Here is a 20074-nt window from a genome sequence, read left to right as displayed (position 1 = left end):
CAAATCTAAGTGCCTGACCTGATCTCTCATAGGACAACTTCTTAGAGCCATGGAGCCTGGTGCCAAAGGTTTTCTCTATGGAGTGTCATGAGCCATTTCTACTTCTTGTAGAATCACTAAGTTGTCAATAGCCACTGTGTCCCTGAGGAGTGTGTAGTCCTACCAACTATCCTTCCTCCTGATCACCCTTTCCTCTCTCTGCCAGGAGTGTCCAACACACAGTCCACAGGTCACATGCAGCTCAGGAGAGTTATGAATGCAGCCCAAACAAAACTGCAAATTCATTTAGAACAGAAGCAGAATTTTTAGTCTTTTTTTTTGGTAATGTGGCTGTGTAGTGCTTGATCATGGATTCACAGGTAACGATGCTATGTTGTAGTGTCAAAGGTTGGACAGACATGCCTGTCTAGGCAGAAGAAATGGCCATTGTTTTGTTGGTCTATTCTTTTATCTTCACTTACAATAAGGAAATGAGACACTAGGAAGAAGCTCAGGGGAGAGGTTGGAGGGAAAACTTACTTAATGCTTCAAAACTTTTTTTCATTAACAGACCGATCCCCTTGTGTATCTCTGAGCTGAGAACTCTACAGACACCAGAAAACTAGCTCTCACATTATTTCTCTCTCTCTCTTTTCAGGTGACATGGAGGAGAGGAGGGCCCCAGGTCAGAAGCCAGGTGAATTCTGCCAATTGTCTTCCACCTCACCCTACCACTTCCTTCTCTCTGTTTTAAGCCATCCCCTTTCTTGCAGGCCCTGATCTTCCCTCTGCTCCTGGGCGAGGAAGCCATGGGCCTCCCATGCGCAGGGCCTCTGAAGCACGAATGAGTACAACTGCCCGGGATTCTGAGGGCTGGGAGCATGGTCATGGTGGGAGTGCTGGAGATGCCAACCGGAGCCCAGCAGGTGAGCAAGGTGGACATGTGCTGTCTTTATTGAGTGCCTACTGTATATCATGTTTTGTTTCTAATGTGGGTCTCAATGTGGTGGCTGAGTGTTCAGGACTTAAAGTGGCCTCTGGTACCCAATCCCCAACAAAGAAAAAGAGGGAGTGGGGAGAGGGAGAGAGAGAGAGAAAGAGGAAGAGGGAAAGAAAGAGAGGTGTTATCTTACTGTAAGCCCAGGATGACTTTGAACTAATGATCCTCCTGTCTCAGCCCCCGTCCCCAAGCACTGGGATTACAGGTGTTCACCCCCATTCCTGTCTGCTCAGTATTCACATCCTAAATTGTGGGTTTTAGCCCCCTTATCACTGTGACAGGACAAAGGACATAACCTAAAAAGAGGAAAGATGAATTTTGCTCTCAGCTTCAGAGGTCTCAGTCTCTTATAGAAGAGGAGGGTGTGGCTGAGCAGCTCAAACAGCAGTGGTCAGGAAGTGGACAGTTTGCTCCAGTGAGACTCCACCTCCTGAAGTTTCCCCACTTCCCAGAATGCACCACCAGCTGGAGTTCAGGTGCTCAACGCATGAGACTCTGGGGACATTTTGGCCGGAACATTTCAGCCCAACAGTTTGGCTAGTGCTTCAGTTTCCTCCTTCCTGACAACAGACGTGGGCTCCTACCATCTGCTGCCCATACCTGCTGGTAAACCCAGGGTGAAGATGGACAGAGGATGGATGTCTAAGTCTGACCACCAGAGTACATTTATGGAGCATCTATGTGTACCAGATGCTTCCCAGGGCTCTTCTACTGGGATATTTTAGTGACTCTTTGCCACAGCCCCAACACACAAGTGTGAGGCTTTCAACATCCCAACTCCACAGATGGAAAAATTAGACTCAGAGAGGCTCTGCTGCCGCTTCACTGCGTAGCTGACAGTGAGTGAAAACAAGAATTAAACCTGAATTCTCAATCTCTTTTCTCTTCCAGAGGTGAAGCTTATATGGGCCAAGCCTTTTGATTTTGTAAAACACACAATCCATATTTATTATATGTAATTTACTATTTTAGCCATTCTTCAGTCCAGTTTGGTGGCATCAGGCACACTCGTGGTGTATGTCACCATCACCACCGCCCACCACCAGAACATCCCCTCGTCTCAACATGAGACGCTTGTATCCATAACTTCTCTCTGACCTCTTCCCTACTCCAGAATATTCAATCCTCTTCTTTTTATCCATAGAAACTTAACAGATTTATGTGGAATCACATATTATTTACCCTTTTTATCTTTCTTACTTCACCTTCAAGGTTCATCCATGCTCAAGCGTTTGTTATGCTGTTCTTCCCTTCTTCTGGGTTTATACTAGTCCCTTGAACAGACATGCCACTTTTTATTTACCCATTCAGCCCAAGGGTATGTAGGGTGTTATTACCTTTAGCTGCTTGTGAATTGTGTTGCTATGAATGTCTCTTACAAATACCTTTTCAAGCCTTTGGAGTAGATACCTATAAGTGAGAATACCAAAATGGCAGGCATTCTATATGTGACCCTTTTAAGAGACCACCATCCTGTTTCTTATGTAGTGTGGGCCACTTTTACCTTTCTGTCAATAATATACAAGCCAGGCTGTGGTGGTGCAAACCTTTAATCCCAGCACTTGGGAGGCAGAGGCAGAGGTAGGTGGTTCTCTGTGAGTTTGAGGCCAGCCTGGTCTACAAGAGCTAGTTCCAGGACAGGCTCCAAAGCTACACTGGAACCCTGTCTCAAACAAACAAACAAAAAAATATACACATGGGGTCCAGTTTTTGTATACCTTTGTCAGCATGTGTGACTGTCTGGTTTATTGTGTTGTTTTATATGTTTGTTTGTTTGCTTGCTTGGTTTTGTGGGCAGAACTTCTGGCTGTAGCTAGCCTGGACTGGAGTGCACTCCTGTCTTGACCTCTTTGAATGCTAAGATTACAAACACGACCTGCTAAGCCCAGCTGCTGGTTTTTGTTCACCTGCTTATATTTTTGAGACAGGGTCTCACTGTGTAGCCCTGGCTGGCCTAGAACTCACTCTGTAGACCAGACTGACCTCAAACTCACAGAGATCTGCCTGCCTCTGTCTCCCAAGTGCCAAAATTAATGGTGTGTGCCACCACACTTGGCTGTTGGTTGGTTTTTAAATACTACCTACTCCCATGGGTATAAGTCAGTATCTCAGAGAGGTGCTATAGATTTGATTGGCATTTCCCTAAAAGTTGGTAGTACCCAGCTTTTCCCACTTGGATTCTCCACAGAAATGTCAGGCTCGGCCCTTGTCGCATGTTTTCAACAGGACTCTACTGGTGTTCTTTATATCCAGGATGCCAACCCTTTGTCACTGTGTCATTTGTAAATGGCTCCCCCCCCCCCGATGACTCACTTGGTCTCTTTGTGGATAGCGTCACTTGACTTTTAGGGATTCAGTTTTGATGAAGTCCTACTGGTCTGTTCCCTTTTACTTCTTCTGCTTTGAGTGTCACATCCAAGAAGTTGTGGCCTGAAGTTTGTCCTTTGTGTTTTCTCTAGTTTGATACTTTAGCTTGTATGTGTGTGCCTGTGCAGGTGTGTGCATGTGTAAGAGTATGCATGTGTGTGTGTACTTGTCTGTGTGTGAATACATGTGCATGTATATGCATGTGGGTGTGCACTAAGTGTGAGTGTGCATGTGTGTATGTTTGGAACATTTCAGTTGACTTTTCTAGATGTAATTAGTGCTTTTCATGTGTTGTTCAACCCCCTGAAGGAAAAGACAGCATCAGGATGTCCCTGACCACACAAAGTCCCTCCAGAGTCAATATCAGATGTACAGTATGGTGGTGCACACCTGTCATGTGACTGTAACCCCAGTGCAGGAACAAGTGGGGCAGAGACAAGCAGATCATGGGGTTCACTGGTCAGTCGCCTGAGATGCAGAGCTTTGGGTTTAGAGGGAACCTTCCCCAAAAAATAAAGTGGAGAATGATAGAGGGAAGTAACCAATGTTGACTTCTGGCCTCCACATGCATTCCCCACAGGCAGAGGTATATACATGTACACACGAGTATACACGCATACACACCCATACAATCAATGTCCATGTCCCCTTATCTGGAAAGCTCCTTGCACCACCTACCCCATGCTGGGCTGACTTCACTGCCCCCTTCCTGAGTTCCCAGGTGGAAGAACACAGTCCTGGCACACACCACTGCCCAGGTCAGCTTTCCCAAGATACTACCTGGCGCATAACTCTTTGCTACAAATGGCTATTGAGCCCCTCCGTAATCTCAGCGCTCCCGCATGTTCCAGGATTCCTGCTTGAATGCAGGCTGTCTAAAGTGCACAGGGAATGGTCCATTAGTAACATTAACTCCTGTACCAAGCTGCTCTGCACTCATCTTATGATTAAACTCTGCTACTGTCATCTCATTTAATCCCATTGTCGGCTCATTGGGGGCAGGTTCTAAGCAAGCACGCTGCACTGATCCATGCTCACTGGCCCATTTTAATGTTTTGTTTTGAGGTCGGTTCTGGTCTTGAACTCACTCTGTGTCCCAGGTGGGCCTCAAATTTGTAAGCTTCCTGTCTCTGCCACCTGAGAGGCTGAGATGACAGGCCTGTACCCTTGGCCCAGCTACCCTGTGCTTTAAATAACTGCAGCCACTGAGATTCACCCAGAGGGTCTGGGCACCAAGGAAAAAACAGAGGGACCAGAGAAGGGCAGCCTTCAGTGGAGCCTCATGTATTTGTGTATGTATGTATGTATGTGTGTGTGTGTGCATGTGTGTGTGCATGTGTATGTGTGCTTTATGCTGTCTACCTCTTCGTCCTGCAGGTTTGAGGCGGACTAACTCAGTGCAGGCCTCCCGCCCTGCCCCGGCTTCAATGTCAAGTCCGGCACCTCCTCAACCTGTGCAGCCAGGTATCTGCCATGTAGCCACCATGTGCCCTGGTGTCCCCTAGCAGTGACCTCAGTCCCATCACCCTGCAGGACTGAAACAGGCTGAGCCATGAGCTCTCTTTATACCCTGCGGTGAAGGAGGCCCTGTGCTTAGGGCAGGACTGTGGCAGAGGGATGGTTGGTTGGAGCATCCTGAAGGGGCAGGGCCGGGGCAGACACGGAAGTATGCCCTCATCCCCACCCCTTTTCCCTCCCCTTGGGGGGGGGGGCCCTAGGGCAGCAGGGCCGCTCCTGAGCAAAGCACAGGCAAGTGTGAACTACACTCTCAGAAACACATTTACTCAGTCTGTACCCTAAGACCTGTCTGAGGAGGCCTAAGCAGCCCACTTTCTAACTCCCTGAACTGTCCACACCCACAAGCCAGCTCCTGCGGCTCAGAGTCCAGACTGCCTGGTCCTTTACTTCCTACTGTGTTACTCCTGGCCAGTGACTAAACCTCAGAGGAGTTTCATTTTGTTCTTTTTGTTCATTTTGTTGGTTTGTTTGTTTTTTTATGAAGTGTGAGTCAGGCTGGGACTTCCCTCACAATCTTGTTGGGGAGATTAAACAAACTCAAACAGTTAAAAAAAATAGTTAAAACAAAAAACCCAAAACCAACCAACCAACCAAAATCAATTTAAAAAAAACCTTTTTGTGAAGCCTGATTTGTGTTTGGCCCATGATAAGCAAACAGTGATTATTCCATGACCCACATACAGGCCTCAGGTGCCTGGTTGTTATGGTTACAAGGTAACCATGGACCTTCATTGTTTAATGCAACTAATACTGATTGCCAGAGAAGCACCTTTGGATTCAGTAACTCCAGTTCTACAACTAAGGAAACTTAAGGCTCAGAGATGTTAAGGAACTGGTCCTACATCCCACAGCTGAGGTTAAGGTCAATGCCATCCAGCTGACTGACCTCTCTGGGGTCTGGATTGCTTTTATCCAAATCAGTCCTGGGGCTTGACTATCACATGCAGATTCCAGGACCCCTGATTCTGAGTGTGGCTGGGAACCTGCATTCTGGAAGCTTTCTCCAGCTGCACTGCTATGACACAGACTCAATATTGCCTCTTCTCTGTCTCTTGTCCCCACAGAGGCCACTCCAAGCGACTCTGGTTATCCAGGGGCTGTCGCCCCAGCCCGGGAGGAGAGGACAGGACCCGTAGGCGGCTTCCCATCAGCTCCCCACACTACAGGCCCCTATTCCCAGGCGGCCCCTGCCTGTCAGCCGCCACCTGCAGAGGAAGAGGAGGAAGCCAATAGCTATGACTCGGATGAAGCAAGTAGGTGGCTCTGGGGGTGGGGGTGGGAGGGAGGAAGCATGCTGCGAAAAGTCACCCCGAAACTGAGCTTGGGATGGGGCTGGAATGGGGTTCTGGATTTAATAGACGCACCCTCACCGCTAACATGTGGACCCTCAAAAATTCTGTGGTTCAGGGCCTGGCATGTGCTGGGAAAGGGCTACTGCCCTCTGCTTCCCAGTGCTGGAACGACTGGTGAGCGCCACCGTGTGGTCAGTATTGGTACCATTGGGCTAAAACACAAGGGTGCAGCATCATTGAGTCATTTAAAGCCTCTTGTGGGGTTTCTTGAGGTTCTACCCACATAGCAACCTGCCAAACAGAATTATTTGGTGGCCCACAACACCCCCCAGACAGGCATGAGTCCCTGCAGTGTGTCTATCATCTGCCGTCATTTTTTCTCATGAGTGGGATCACTGCAAGAACGCTCAGTGATTCAGTAGGTACACATTGTGTCCCTCTTAAACTCAGACCTAGAGAGGACCAGGAAAAGACAGGCAGGCAGGCAGGCAGGCAGGCAGGCAGGCAGGCAGGCAGGCAGGCAGGCAGGCACACATGCACACATGCACGTACACACACACACACACACACACACACACACACACCTCAGGGTGTTTTTTTTCCCCATTAGCTATGGCTGAAGCAGCCAGGACAGCCTGTGGATGCTATTGGGAGGTGGGGCGACCTGGTTCAGACACCTAACCCATATTGCCTTCTGTGTAGGCTGATGGGAGGGTAAACTGAGGCATCTCAGGGACAGTGCTTGGTAAAGTGGACACTACCATGATGATGTTGTGATGAGCACACATGAGAAATGGCAGCAGTGCCAACAATAGAAAGGGTGGAGGCAGGAGAGTGGGCGCTGGTGGAGCAGAGATCCAGGTGGGCCTCCCTTCCCACCAGGGCCAGCCACACTCCCTACTTCCTGTCCCTAGTGAGTGGGAATGGGCATTCTCCCCTCTCATTCTGCATATAGTCTTAGAAAGGGTCCCTGCGGCTCAGAGATTAGTTAGTTAGGGTTCCTATTCCTGTGATAAACACTATGGCTAAAGCAGCTGGAGGAAGAAAGGGTTTATTTTGGCTTACAACTTGTAGTCCATCAGGACAGGAACTCAAGCAGGGCAGGAGCCTGGAGGCAGGAGCTGATGCAGGGACCATGGAGGGTGCTGCTTACTGGCTTGCTCAACCTGTTCTCATATAGAGCCCAGGACCAGCAGCTCAGGGGTGACATTACCTACAAGGGCTGGGTTCTCCCCATCAATCAAAAAATGTCCCACAGGTCAGTCTGGTAGGGTCATTTTCTCCATTGAGGCTCCCTCTTCCCAAATGACTCTAGCTTGTGTCAGCTTGACAGAAAACTAGCCGGCATAGCCAGTGAGTAGAGGGACTGGCAGCCGATCACAGGGTTCCAGTCACTTGAAGGCTGCACTTTATGATAGAGCCTCAGAGGCTCTCTCGAGTCAGGGGTCTGGTCTCAGGGAAGGGAGAGGGAAGCCCGCCTGCCTTGTACATCCCTGGCATATTCCGTATCTGCCCTCCTCTGTCCTTGTCCCAGATGCTCTTCCATCCTCAGTCTCCAAAGTGTGACCTCTCCCAGCCTCCTGGCTGCCCTGGCATGAGCTCAATTGCAGAGCTGGTTTCAGCCAGCTTGACTTCTCTGTTTTTCACCTGCTCATCTTTGTCATCTACAAGGATTTATTGGCCTCACTCCAGGTGCCTCAACTGCTCCAGGTGCTAGGACATTGGGGAAAAAGGCAACAGGGGAAACAGAGTCAAACTATGAAGGAGCTCTTTGCATGCTGAGTGACGTCACTAGTGGCTGCTTTGAGGACACAAGCAGGGAAGGCTTCCGTAGAAAGTGATTGTCAGCCAGGCTCTAGAGCCTGAGGCCGTGAGCCAAGTGGGAGTGACGACAGAGCATTCCCAGCAGGAAGAGCAGCAAATGCTGACATCCATTCATTCCTTCAGCACACACAGGAGTACCTATTATGTGCCTTGCACACAGTAGGGACATGGTAGTCAATCAAGAGCCCTAACCCTTATCCTCAGGGCACTCTCAATCTGGCAGGGGAAGAAGTCACTATTCAAACACACACACAGATAATTGCAGAAGACTCCCAGGAAACAGGTCGACCAGGACAGAGTATGAGATCAGGGCCTGGCCAGCCCTCTCTCCTGTGGTCCCAGTCCTAGCTGAGGCTGGACACATTGGTAAGTGCCCAGGAAATGTTTGTGGTTTGACTAAACAAATGTTTTCTTGGCTCCTGTCTCTGCTGCCTGCAGCCACACTGGGTGCCCTGGAATTCAGCCTTCTCTATGATCAGGAAAACAGCAACCTGCAGTGCACCATCATCAGGGCAAAGGTGTGTGTGGGACCCCCGGGGATGCTGTGGTTTTCCTAAGAGACAAGGGATGAGTCCCAGGCCCAGCTCCTGCTGTCACTGACCTGTGGCAATAACAAGATGTGAACAGGGTTGTCATCAGCCATGGCAGACTTCCTTAGGGGGGCTTCCTCTGAGGATGGTCCTGTGGCTGCTTTCTGGGAGAGGGAGGCGGCCTGACTGTGAGGGTCACTTAGGCCACCTACAGCATGCAGAATGGGTACTGCAGGTGCCACCAAGACTTGGTAACTCTGAGTTTTCTGCTGATGTCGTCATCCGCCAAGGGCAGCAGTGGGATGGGAACTTTGGCTGTGGATACTAAAAGATGCTTTTGTGCTGCAGCAGAGGGAGGTGCCACCACAGCAGGCTGCATGGAATGTGAACTGAATGAATTCCAGACCTTGAGGGACTCGGGCTGAACTTAAGTCTGAGACCCCAGGAAAAAACCAGCAAGATCTGGACCAGAGTCCCCCGGAGTGACTGCTGGCCCAGGACACCTTGCTGTGTTACTTGAGAAAGTAGCTGACCCTCTCTGATTTATTGGGAGAGACAGTGGTGTCCTTCTTTCAAGAAAGACTAGAAAAACTGAATGCAAAGTGGCTGGCAATTTGTGGGTGACTAGGACAGTCCCCTCTCTGTGTCTGCTGGCCTGTGGTGGACATGACATGACCCTCTTTTCACTCCCCAAATGCCCCAGTTTGGAGGATAAACAAGAACCACCATGCTTAAAGAAACTCCTGCATTGGCCCACCAAAGCCTAAGCCATTTTGGGGGGCATGCCCATACTGGGTCCCTACTATGTACTCGACACTACAGTAAGTGAGCCCCTACTGTTTACTGGATTCTACAGCGAGTGATCAGGTGGATACTACTCTCTTCTCTGTTATGGTGACCAAATGAGGGAGGCATTTTTATTCGCCCCATTAGTCAGGTGAGGAAACTGAGGCCAGAAAGCTAATGCCTGAGGTTACATCCCAGATATATGAGGCTCATCTTCAAAGGCAAGATTTGATTCTTTACTCCCTGAACCCCACAGAGCTGCGAATACTGTTGGCCCCATCAATCAGATGAGCAAGTTGAGGTCACAGGATTCCTACCTAGCCTGGGTGGGTGGACAGTATCTCAGATGCAGAACCTTCAGGGTTGCTCAGCTCATCTCAGCAAATGCTAAAACCACTTTCTCCTGGTCTTGGAGGGACAGACAGTGTGAGCCTCATCCTCCATGTGGGGGAAATTGAGGCCTCAAATGAAGGCAGGGGTCAGGCCCTGGATTCAGGAGTGTCTCTGTCCCCAGCCACTCCTCTCTGGTATCTATGCTGGAATGGCCTCTCCATCCCTTTTATAACACCCAGGAGCAACTGTGCTAAAACCTGCCCCACTCCTCCACTCAACAGTGTGGAAACAGGCTCAGAGAAGCCACACAGCTAGGGAGTGGTATGTTGTTAAGCTCTGTACCTGATGCTCCGGGTTATTTTCATGATACAGCATCCCTCTGTTCTGTCCCTGCTGGTGCGACAGATGCTATCCCCTGTTGAGGCTGACCATCTTGTGCTGCCTCCTTCTTTTGCAGGGACTGAAGCCCATGGACTCCAATGGCTTAGCGGATCCCTATGTGAAGCTGCACCTGCTGCCTGGAGCCAGCAAGGTACACAGAAGCCCCCACCCCATCCCATGACAGGCAAAGCCTTCACAGTGGGTAAAGAAGCAGGGTCCCCAGAAAAAAACCCTGGAGTCCAGCAGCTGCCAAATGCCAGGATGGAGGCAAACACACATATGCAGATAAAACCTTCACTGGTCCAGTGCTGGCGTGATCCACCAGCTGCCCCAGTGCAGGCACGGTCCTCCTGCCCTCCAGCTCGTCCCAACCAGTGTGCATTTGAAGTGGGTGTCTGGGGCGGGGGCACTGGACTTCATGTTTCTGGGACAACGTGTGTTATATATGGCTGTGAGTTTCAAATATTTAACAAGGTAAGAGAGAGCACATATATGTACCTATACATTTAAAAACATATTTACACACATGCATATATGTACACAAATACACATACACGTGCATGTGTATGCACATGTACACATATATACATGCATATGCACACATGACACACACATTCATGTACACATATATTCATGCATGCACATACACATGTACAAACACACTTTGTCCCATCATTGTCTGTGAGCAAAGGCCATGCTCACCCTTGGTTGTGATTGACTAGTGATGCTGTGGTCCCTCCTCCTCCTCCAGTCCACTGGTGACTATTGCTGCCCATCAAAACCTATTAAGTCCAATCATCCATTTATACATTAGTGTGAATTAGGATGATCCAGCCTCCTCTTATAGGTGTATTTCTAGTCTTCTCTCCTGGAGTAAAATGAAAAACACTTTGTGCTACTTTTTTTTAAAAGACTAGACCTGGTGGCACAGGTTTATGACCCCAGCTACTGGGGAGGCTGAGGCAGGAGGGTCACAAGTTCAAGGCCTATCTGAACAACCTAGCTTCATCTTGAGGTTTAAGTTTGTTTTAGGGTATTCCTTGGGGGAGAGAGTACATGCCTACTGTGTCAAAGCCATGGGCTCCATTCTCAGTGCTGTGTGAGGGAGGAGGGAAGGCAGGCTGTCCCCCTCTGAGAACTTGCAGGCATGGAGGACACTGCCTGTGGAAACATCCCCATGTCCCTGCCTCAGAAGGAGTGGTGTCATTTCTGCTATAAGCCACGTCTATCTCCACGGAAGTTGCCTGTGCTTTCTCACTTAAGGGGATATTTGAGGAGAGTCTCCAGGTTGTCTCTACTGATGGGTGCCTGTCTGTCTGTCTGTTTCATCGGTTTCTAGTCCAACAAACTTCGTACAAAGACCCTACGCAACACACGGAACCCTGTGTGGAATGAGATGCTGCAGTACCACGGCATCACAGAGGAGGACATGCAGAGAAAGACACTCAGGTGGCTACAGGTGGCAGTGGAGGGTGGGACTCCAGCAGGAACCGTGAATGCAGGGGCCTAACGTGTCTAGATGCACACAGCTGTCAGCCTATGTTGTCCAGGTAGCCGTGCTAGCCATCTGCACATGCTCAGTACACACTGAGGGGTTTTGTCCCTGAATGTGTTTGGATGCAGAACCCACAGTTGCATGCATAGCTGAGATTCACTGGCATGGTGCTGAAGAAGCAACAGGGAAGGGTAGGTAAGCAGGCAGAGTTGTGTGGCTGTCATCCTAGCACTTGGAAGGGCCGAGGCCAGCCTGGACTACATAGTGAATTTGAATCTAGCCTTGGCTACATCGCAAATCCTACCCTGGGCTACATTGTATGTATGTGTCTCAAAAAAGGTGATGTGTACTGTGTGGTCACATTTACACAGGATCAAGTGCAGGCTCATGGCCCCTTGCAGGCAAGAGTGGATGGGTCTCTTAGGATAAGGGTCTAGGGAAGGACCCTGACGGAGGACCTCTGGCACTGGAATGTTCTAGCTCTTATGTGAGCAGTGGTTATATGGGATCATGAGATGCGTAGACCCCTCAGACTGTGAACTGAGTCCCTCACCGCACTGCAGGGAAACTGAGGCCGCACCCAGTGCCCCTCACCCAGGTACATGGGGGGCTCAGTGTCTATTGCCCTTTCTCTCTGGCCCATGGCAGGATCTCCGTGTGTGACGAGGACAAATTTGGCCACAATGAGTTCATTGGCGAGACCAGATTCTCGCTCAAGAAGCTGAAGGCTAACCAGAGGAAAAACTTCAACATCTGCCTGGAGCGGGTGATCCCGGTGAGCTGGGGACTGCCACCTTCCTGCTGTGCTGTGTGGGCTCAGGCAGAGGCTGTGGGGCAGAGCACCAGGTGGAGGTGAGGTGACTTAGGGTGGGGGAAGCAAATGGTCAAGGTCACCCAAGAAGCAGAGAGGAAGCTTGGGGGTGGGAGGTGCACCTGACGACTGGGAAAGGGTGTGTTACTGCGCACTGGGCTGTGCTTCTACAGCAACTCTGTGGCTCACACAGAGCAAGTCGTGAAAGCCAGTTCTGGGCATGAGGTGTCTCTTTGGGACCCTGTCTGGTAGCAGCTGGTGGTTCTGGCTTCTTTCTCTTTCTTACTCAATGAATCTAGCTGCTCAGAACAGTGGCTAAGTTTGTGTCTTTATCACCACCAGCTCTGAGTATGCCTTTCTTGCTAAAGTGGACATGGCTGTCCCAAGACATGAAGGTAGCCAGGTAGGCAGGTGTCTGAGGAGTTACCTCACTGTGGTGTACTAAAGACAGGGGCCTCATCAACACTGTCCCCTCCTCTCAGCTGTCCTCATCTCTATAGGGTGGGAGTTGAGTTTAATCTGTAGCTCATAACCCTGCTTCTCAGAGCCTTAGGATCCGTCAGAAACACCTCAGAGCCACTCAGGAGAAACATCTGATAGGCCAGATCCCAAGAGCTCTGAACTATACAGCCCAAGCGAATGAAGACTTGTGGTTTATGTGTGGGTGCTCTGACACTTGGACCGTCTTCTGGTCCTCTCTGACCTTTGGTGTCGCCCTCTGTAAAACTCACACACAGCTGCTGCTCCCACCTTGACAGTTAATGCTGCGTAAACATCAGTGAATGGGAGAGTGTTGGGGTGCACAGCCTACCTTCATGGCTCTGGGCCCTCCTTGGGCAGGGAGATGAGCCCCCAAGATTACCTTCTCATCCTGTCTCCTCCCACAGATGAAGCGTGCAGGGACCACAGGGTCAGCCCGTGGCATGGCACTCTATGAGGAGGAGGTGAGCTGACTGTTGGTGGGAAGCTTGATGGCTCTGCTGAGACCACCAGGGGCCACTTTTCTCTCCTCTTCCTCCCATGTCCTCCTCTCTCTCTATCCACAAACTGACCTGCTGGCTCATGGGGGTAGAAGGAATGTCCTTCATCCTCAGGATTGGGCCATAGGAAGAGGAGAATGTCCCTATTCTCACACACCCATGTTCTGGAACCTACTTCACACAGCTTCTGCTGCTGGCTCTACAGATGAGAGCAATGGCATGCTCATCCCTTTGTAGGGACATGAGGTCAGTCAGGTCAGGGGTCTAGGTCAGCATCTGTCAAGATCAGTGACTAGGATGGAGCCCAGCTCCAATGAATGATCCAAGTTTGGGGTCTGCCCCCATCTGACACAAGCTGAGCTCTGGCCCAATGAGCATGCAAGAGCCTAGCCTGGGGCACACTGCTGTGCCGACGCTGTCCATGGTGCTGACTGACCCCCTAGCAGGCTGTCGCCCTCTGCCCTCCACAGCAGTCTCCCACCATTACCCACCCACATCTCCCATCTTTCTGAGCCCTGTACTGCCTTTTGCCACATGCAGCAGGTGGAGCGAATTGGCGACATAGAGGAACGTGGCAAGATCCTGGTGTCCCTCATGTATAGCACACAGCAGGGCGGCCTCATTGTGGGCATTATCCGCTGTGTGCACCTGGCCGCCATGGACGCCAACGGCTACTCAGACCCCTTCGTCAAGCTGTGAGTTGGGCAGCACCCATGGGAGATGAGAGAGGATCTGGGCAGACCCCCTGGGAGAGAGAGGATGAAGACAAGAGACACCCCATTATTAACCACTGAAGCCCAGAGAGGGAAAGAGTCTCCCCTAGGTCACACAACAGCTAAAGTATGCCAAGCACAGACTGAAAGTGAGGCTGGAGCATCAGGAAGTCAACCAGTATGATGCCTGCCACATGGGAACGCTTGTACCTGCCCCTTCCTAGAGTGACTGGCATAGCGATCCCACTAGCGCAGATTTCCACCATCAAAGAAGCAATGTGGTCTCATTCAAATTCACCATAGAAACACCCAAAATATCTGGGTGGTGGTGGCACATGCTTTTAATCTCAGCACTTGGGAGGCAGAGGCAGGCAGATCTCAGTGAGTTCAAGGCCAGCCTGGTCTACAAAGTGAGTTCCAGGACAGCCAGGACTGTTACACAGAGAAACCCTGTCTTGAAAAACCAAAAACCAACCAACCAACCAACTAAACAAACAAACAAAAAAGAAAAGAGAGGAAAAAAAGAAAGAAAGAAAAGAAATACCCCAAATATCTCAAACTTGGGGTTATTTTAGCAGTATTGTCAAATCTTCTCCCCTGGTGACCACTGGAGTCAGATGTCCCCACCCTGAGAGGGCTTTAGCCCTTTATGCTTACTCCTATAGAAAATACCATAAGAGCATAAGCAGACTTGGTTAGTGGAATGTTCATCGGCCGTTCTGGTCATTAATGTCTGTCAAACCTTGTCCCCCCACCAAAGTACTTGTTTACACCCATAAGCTACTGATTGAGCACCTGCTGTGTGCTAGGCACTGTGCCAACTCTGAGAAAGAGCTTCCTGGATGGGGGAAACAGTGTTGTGTGCAAAGGCCGTGGGGTGGAGAGGAGGATGAAGGAGGGGCCGTCAAGAGCACGATGAGAGAGAGAGAGCTAGGGTGGAGCTGGGACCCAGCCACATGGACAATGGGGCCATGGGAGGAGTTTAAACTCTCCCCCGAGGTCACAGGAAGCCAGCAGACAGCACTGAGCCGCAGAATGCCATGAGGGGATCAGAGCAGGGCCCCCACTGTCCAAGGTGTCACCAGTGTTGGGTCACTTTCTGACATGGTTGTCTCTTCCCAGCTGGCTGAAACCAGACATGGGGAAGAAAGCCAAGCACAAGACTCAGATCAAAAAGAAAACCCTGAACCCCGAGTTTAATGAGGTAAGGCTGCCTCCATCTTTGTCACACTGGTGGGGACTTCCTGCCTGTGAGAGAAGATTGAATCCCTTCCAGAAGAGTCCTGACTGCCCCAAAAGAACCTTATTTTTTTTTTTATCGATAAGCTTGAGTTGTGTTCGAAGGAAGGGGACAGACCCCTGTCACAAAGCCCACCACTTGAGAACGCTGCAGGAGGAAGCTGTTTTCAGACACTGACCTAAGCCACCCCCAGTGTCTTTCCTGAGCGGTGTGAATATGAATTAGATCAGCGGCACCCTCAGCCACCTCCTTCGAGTCCCACTCACAATGCTCCCTCCCCTGTGTTCTCAAGCCGCCATCTGGGCTCAGACCCTGGGATGTTATACCTGAATCATTGCAGTACATGTCTGCTCCCTCCTCCGGGCCTGACACCCGCTCCATATAAGAGCAGAAAACTTGAATACAAATGTATTCAATGGCTTCTTAAGCCACCCTCTGCCTCTTCCTCCCTGACCAATTCCTATCCATGCCTCAAAACACAGAATACATGTGACCTCCCCTACACAAGCTTTCTCCTAAATTTCCAAAATCCTCTGTCCCTCCCTCTCACACCAAACCCCTGCTTCTGCATCCGTTGATAAGCCAGACAGGCAGGAGGGGGCCAGGTGTCTGTCCCATCAGCAAAGGACTAAATAAGGAGTATGAAGGAAAGCAATTGTAAGCCCACCTACTTAGACAGCCTCCGTTTCAAAGCCCAAACAAAGGGAAAAATATATTCTCGGGACACAAGGAGACCAGGGCTGAACTGGACCCCCAGCCCTGAGTCCCACCCTGCCCTGCCTGGGCTGTTCCACCCCTGTGCTCTCCCTCTGACCTTGCCTCTGAGTTACTAATACTGGATTCTACCACGCTTTGTAAGTGGGGGAGGGATGTATGATGGGTTTTGAAAACCAGCATCCAAACACTTACTCCGGAGACCCACACTGCAGCTTGCCCTACCAGGAGTAGGACAAGCCAAAAATAAGAAATTTAAGTTGGAGGGTGGGGGCAGACCAGCGAGGCTAAGGCAAGAGGTTCAGAAGTTCAAGGTCATCCTAGATATCTAGTGAGACCCCAAGACACTGTCCCAAAACAAAGCAAAACAACAACAACAACAAGAAGTATCCCATCATCTCTCCCCTCCCTTGGCCTCAGAAGTGACTTTTTTCTGAAGCAACAATAGCACACACTTCTGAGTTTTAGAAACGTGCAGCCAGATCACTTATAGTTCATCTGATGTCACTGTATACACCACAATCAGAAATGCATTTCCTGGAAATTGTCCTATGTAGATTGTTATTAATGGATGGAGTGATCTTGCCCCCTGGATGCCAAAGGCAGTGCCTCTAATGACTGAAAATTAGAGGCAGCTTACACAGTCATCTGTGAGGGACCAGGTTACAGCTAGGCAGTCATTAATGTTACCATTAACATGACAGTGTAGACCCAGAGAGATGGCACAGAGAGAACGGACCCTGATGGCCTGTTTGTTTTCTGAGACTTACATGGTAGGAGACTCGCACCAGTGGTCCTCTGACCTCTATACGTGAGCCATGGCTTGCAAAGACACATAAACACGTGAATATATTTTCAAAGTGATGACATTTAAAACATTTTTTGTTCATTTGTGTTTTTTGAGACAAGGTCTTGCTCGGTACTCCTGGTTAGCCTAGAACTCACTCTGGAGCTAAAGCTGGCCGTAAACTTGTGGTGGTCCTCTTGCCTCAGCCTTCCAAGTACTTGGATTAGAGACATGAACCATCTCATCCACATGAAATATTTTTGTAAAATGTGCTAAGTTGGTTTTTAACATAGGTTACAGAGTAAAAAGAGGAAACCTAAAAACTTTAGGTTTAGGATTCATTGTTGTAGATTTTTTTTTAAAATCACATATCAGTATAAATGAACATGAGCAAACCCTGACAGTGGCTGTTCTTGGGTGGCTGTGGATAATGTGTCATGGTTTCCGCTGACAGTGGCCGTTCTTGGGTAGCTGTAGATATCATGGCCTCCTTTCTTGTTCATCTGAATAATGAACGTGACTGAATTTTACAAGTTGGCAGGAAAGTTGCTTTAAAAAAACATATTGTTAAGCTTAGTGGTGGCTGAGACTAATCTATGAGTTCAAGGCTAGCCTGGGCTACACAGTTGAGTTGAGGCCAGCCTGAGATAACTGAGTCTCAGATAACTGAGAGTTTTTGTCTGAGCAAAATCAGACAAAAACCTCTGTCTGGGCTTCTGTCAACCCCTAAATGCTAAGTAAAGTCCTATGCCCTCTCAGGAAGCCTCCAGAAGGGCTGAGTTCACCATTCTTGGCCAGTGACTGCCCCAGTACCAAACAGACCCAGCTGCCAGAGTCACCAGGATTTATTGTCCTAAGGAGTGTTTGTTGGAAAGAGGTGACAGGCCTGGAGTAGGAAGAATTCTTTGCTCCCAGAATGCCTTGCTCCAGACACTTCTCAGGCTTCTTCCCTAGCTGCCTATGTTGGAGGCTCTGGGGATTGTTGCTCAGCCCTCCCTATCCTGTTCACAGGAATTTTTTTATGACATCAAACACAGCGACCTGGCCAAAAAGTCCCTGGATATCTCAGTATGGGACTACGACATCGGCAAATCTAACGATTACATCGGTGAGTGCCCCGGTTCTGTGGATAGCCCCCTCATCTGGCTTTCCACAGAGAGGATGTCTTACAGGAATGGGGGAGACCATGATCATACCACCCCCATCTTCCAGTAATTCTGTAGGCTCAGAGCTAGCCTGGGACTCAGGGTCCTGACTTTAATCCCACCTGGATGTGCCTTTACACGAAAAGGTACACACCATGGCAGAATAACTAAACCCCAGGAGAGCAGAGAGTGCCCTCTGCAGGAAGCAAGAGAGCCCTACCCCCAATCTCAATGCAAGTTCCCAGCGAAAGCTTTAGCCTCACCAGCCCTTCCAATGCCAAGGACAGACAATCACAGGTGTGGCATAGGGAGATTCCAGGCAGGGGTCAGGGTGAGACCCACCCTCTGGGGAGCGACAGTGACTGCCCAGTATGTGGAGACCATGCAGAAAAATAAAGTAGAAGCTGGGCAAAGATTTGCAGGGGGTTTGGCTTGGTGCTGCAGTAAAGAGCCATAGCAGGTTCTTGAGGTTCAGAGGGTTAGTGATAATAATAATGGTGATGGTTTCATAGTAACAGACCTCTTTTTAGGGGTGGACAGGGCTGGGGATCTCACTGCTGGGTGGCCATCTTTCTCACAATTATACTCTTGAGTCAAGGGACATAAGTGGTCACAGTGTCCCTCTCCACTGACCTGCCCCTCCCTTTCTTCTCTGCTCATCCCCAGGAGGCTGCCAGCTGGGGATCTCGGCCAAGGGTGAGCGCTTGAAACATTGGTATGAATGTCTGAAGAACAAGGACAAGAAGATTGAACGCTGGCACCAACTGCAGAATGAGAACCATGTGTCAAGTGATTAGGACCTAGTGCTCCAGTGCCCCTGTCCCCACCCTAGTTGCTCTCCCCTCTCAGAACCTTACTTGTAACCCTTGAGTCTTTGATGTCTCACCCACTTCATATTGCTGCCAAAGACCTGCTCCCTGGGCTGCAGGGTTTGTATGTGAGCCCTCTCTGGTAGGGTGGTGGGAGTGGGGAGATCTGACCTTGAACCCATACAAGGTCATTCCCTGTGTCCTGTCTACATGTCACTTTGGGCATTGGCAGACCCTCAGACTATAGGGACCAACACAGGGACAGAAATTGTACATAGAGGCTGCCTCTGTCCCCCCTCAAAACACCCTAAGAACAAACAGACCCACCCCAACTTTTAGACATACCAGGAAATAGACATACAGAATATACAGAGGGTCTGTACCCCTCTTCCAGGAAGATGCCCAGTTGCTTCCAAAGAAGCTAACCTAACCTTTCTAACCTCCTCTGCTCTCTCTCCTTGCACCTCCTTCCTCCCTGCTCACCTTCCAGCCTACCAATGCCCCTCACCCACCCTCATGCCCTTCTGCCCTACTGCCTCTCTTTTCCTCTCCCCTGCACAGTGGGGGATGTGAGGCAGAGCCTCCCCTCTCCTCCCTGTGCCCATTGCCAGCCTGGTCAGCAACCTCACAAGCTGAATAAACCTGGCTCCACAACCCTGAAGTCATATTTTCCATTGGTATGCCTGGCTGTCCTCGGCCTGGGGGCTACAGCGGGCACAGCCTGGGTGCATGGCAGCCTCTTCCAGCACTATAGACACCTTGAGGTCCAGGATCTCTTTCTCATCCCTGGCCCCCCAAATGGGCACAGGTGGCACAGAGCTCTGGATCTGAGGTGACCTCCCAGGCTACACATTTCACCCCTTTTTCTACTCTTCAGCAATGAACAGACCAATTGCCCCCCTCTCCCATTCAGAGACCTGTTGTTCTCTGTCTCTCTTCCCCAAGGTTCCTGGGGGCAATCAAATAACAAGAACTCTAATCGGGACAGAACACTCTTGGTCTATCACAAATCAAGAGGAATGTAGAGTCAGGTCATCATCCATGCACGAGAAGAAAGTCTAGTTTTTCCCGCTTTGATAGACTTTCCCCATCAGCGTCCAAGCCCTACCTCACCCCACTGTGGCCGTCAGACTAAGACTAAAAGCTCTCATTCCCACGCACGAGAAGAAAGTCTAGTTTTTCCCACTTTGATAGTCTTTCCCCATCAGCGTCCAAGCCCTACCACACCCCACTGAGGCCGTCAGACTAAGACTAAAAACTCTTATCCCCAACTCAGTCTTGCTTATTTCTTCCAATGTCCCTTGGGATGCCCTCCCCACCCCCCACCCCCGCTCAGTGACTTGTGCTGTTCCTGAGGGACTCTTGTGTTG

General features: G+C 50.0%; 1 protein-coding gene across 1 annotated transcript in view; it reads left to right on the top strand.

The window, feature by feature from the left end:
- Rph3a (rabphilin 3A) overlaps positions 1 to 18692 on the top strand; it is a 46271-nt gene extending 27579 nt beyond the window's left edge. The window contains exons 7-20 of the mRNA XM_042055834.1: positions 638 to 676; positions 753 to 905; positions 4724 to 4842; positions 5065 to 5095; positions 5929 to 6117; positions 8419 to 8498; positions 10087 to 10161; positions 11350 to 11459; positions 12154 to 12280; positions 13204 to 13260; positions 13837 to 13991; positions 15132 to 15213; positions 17762 to 17858; positions 18562 to 18692. Of these exons, the coding sequence (XP_041911768.1) occupies positions 638 to 676; positions 753 to 905; positions 4724 to 4842; positions 5065 to 5095; positions 5929 to 6117; positions 8419 to 8498; positions 10087 to 10161; positions 11350 to 11459; positions 12154 to 12280; positions 13204 to 13260; positions 13837 to 13991; positions 15132 to 15213; positions 17762 to 17858; positions 18562 to 18692 (1445 nt within the window). The remainder of the gene's footprint in view (positions 1 to 637; positions 677 to 752; positions 906 to 4723; positions 4843 to 5064; positions 5096 to 5928; positions 6118 to 8418; positions 8499 to 10086; positions 10162 to 11349; positions 11460 to 12153; positions 12281 to 13203; positions 13261 to 13836; positions 13992 to 15131; positions 15214 to 17761; positions 17859 to 18561) is intronic.
- Positions 18693 to 20074: the final 1382 nt, after the last annotated feature.

Source organism: Arvicola amphibius, chromosome 10, assembly GCF_903992535.2.
Source record: "Arvicola amphibius chromosome 10, mArvAmp1.2, whole genome shotgun sequence".
In the NCBI taxonomy this organism is placed as follows: Eukaryota; Metazoa; Chordata; class Mammalia; order Rodentia; family Cricetidae; genus Arvicola; species Arvicola amphibius.
This window is presented reverse-complemented; position numbering and strand designations above follow the sequence as displayed.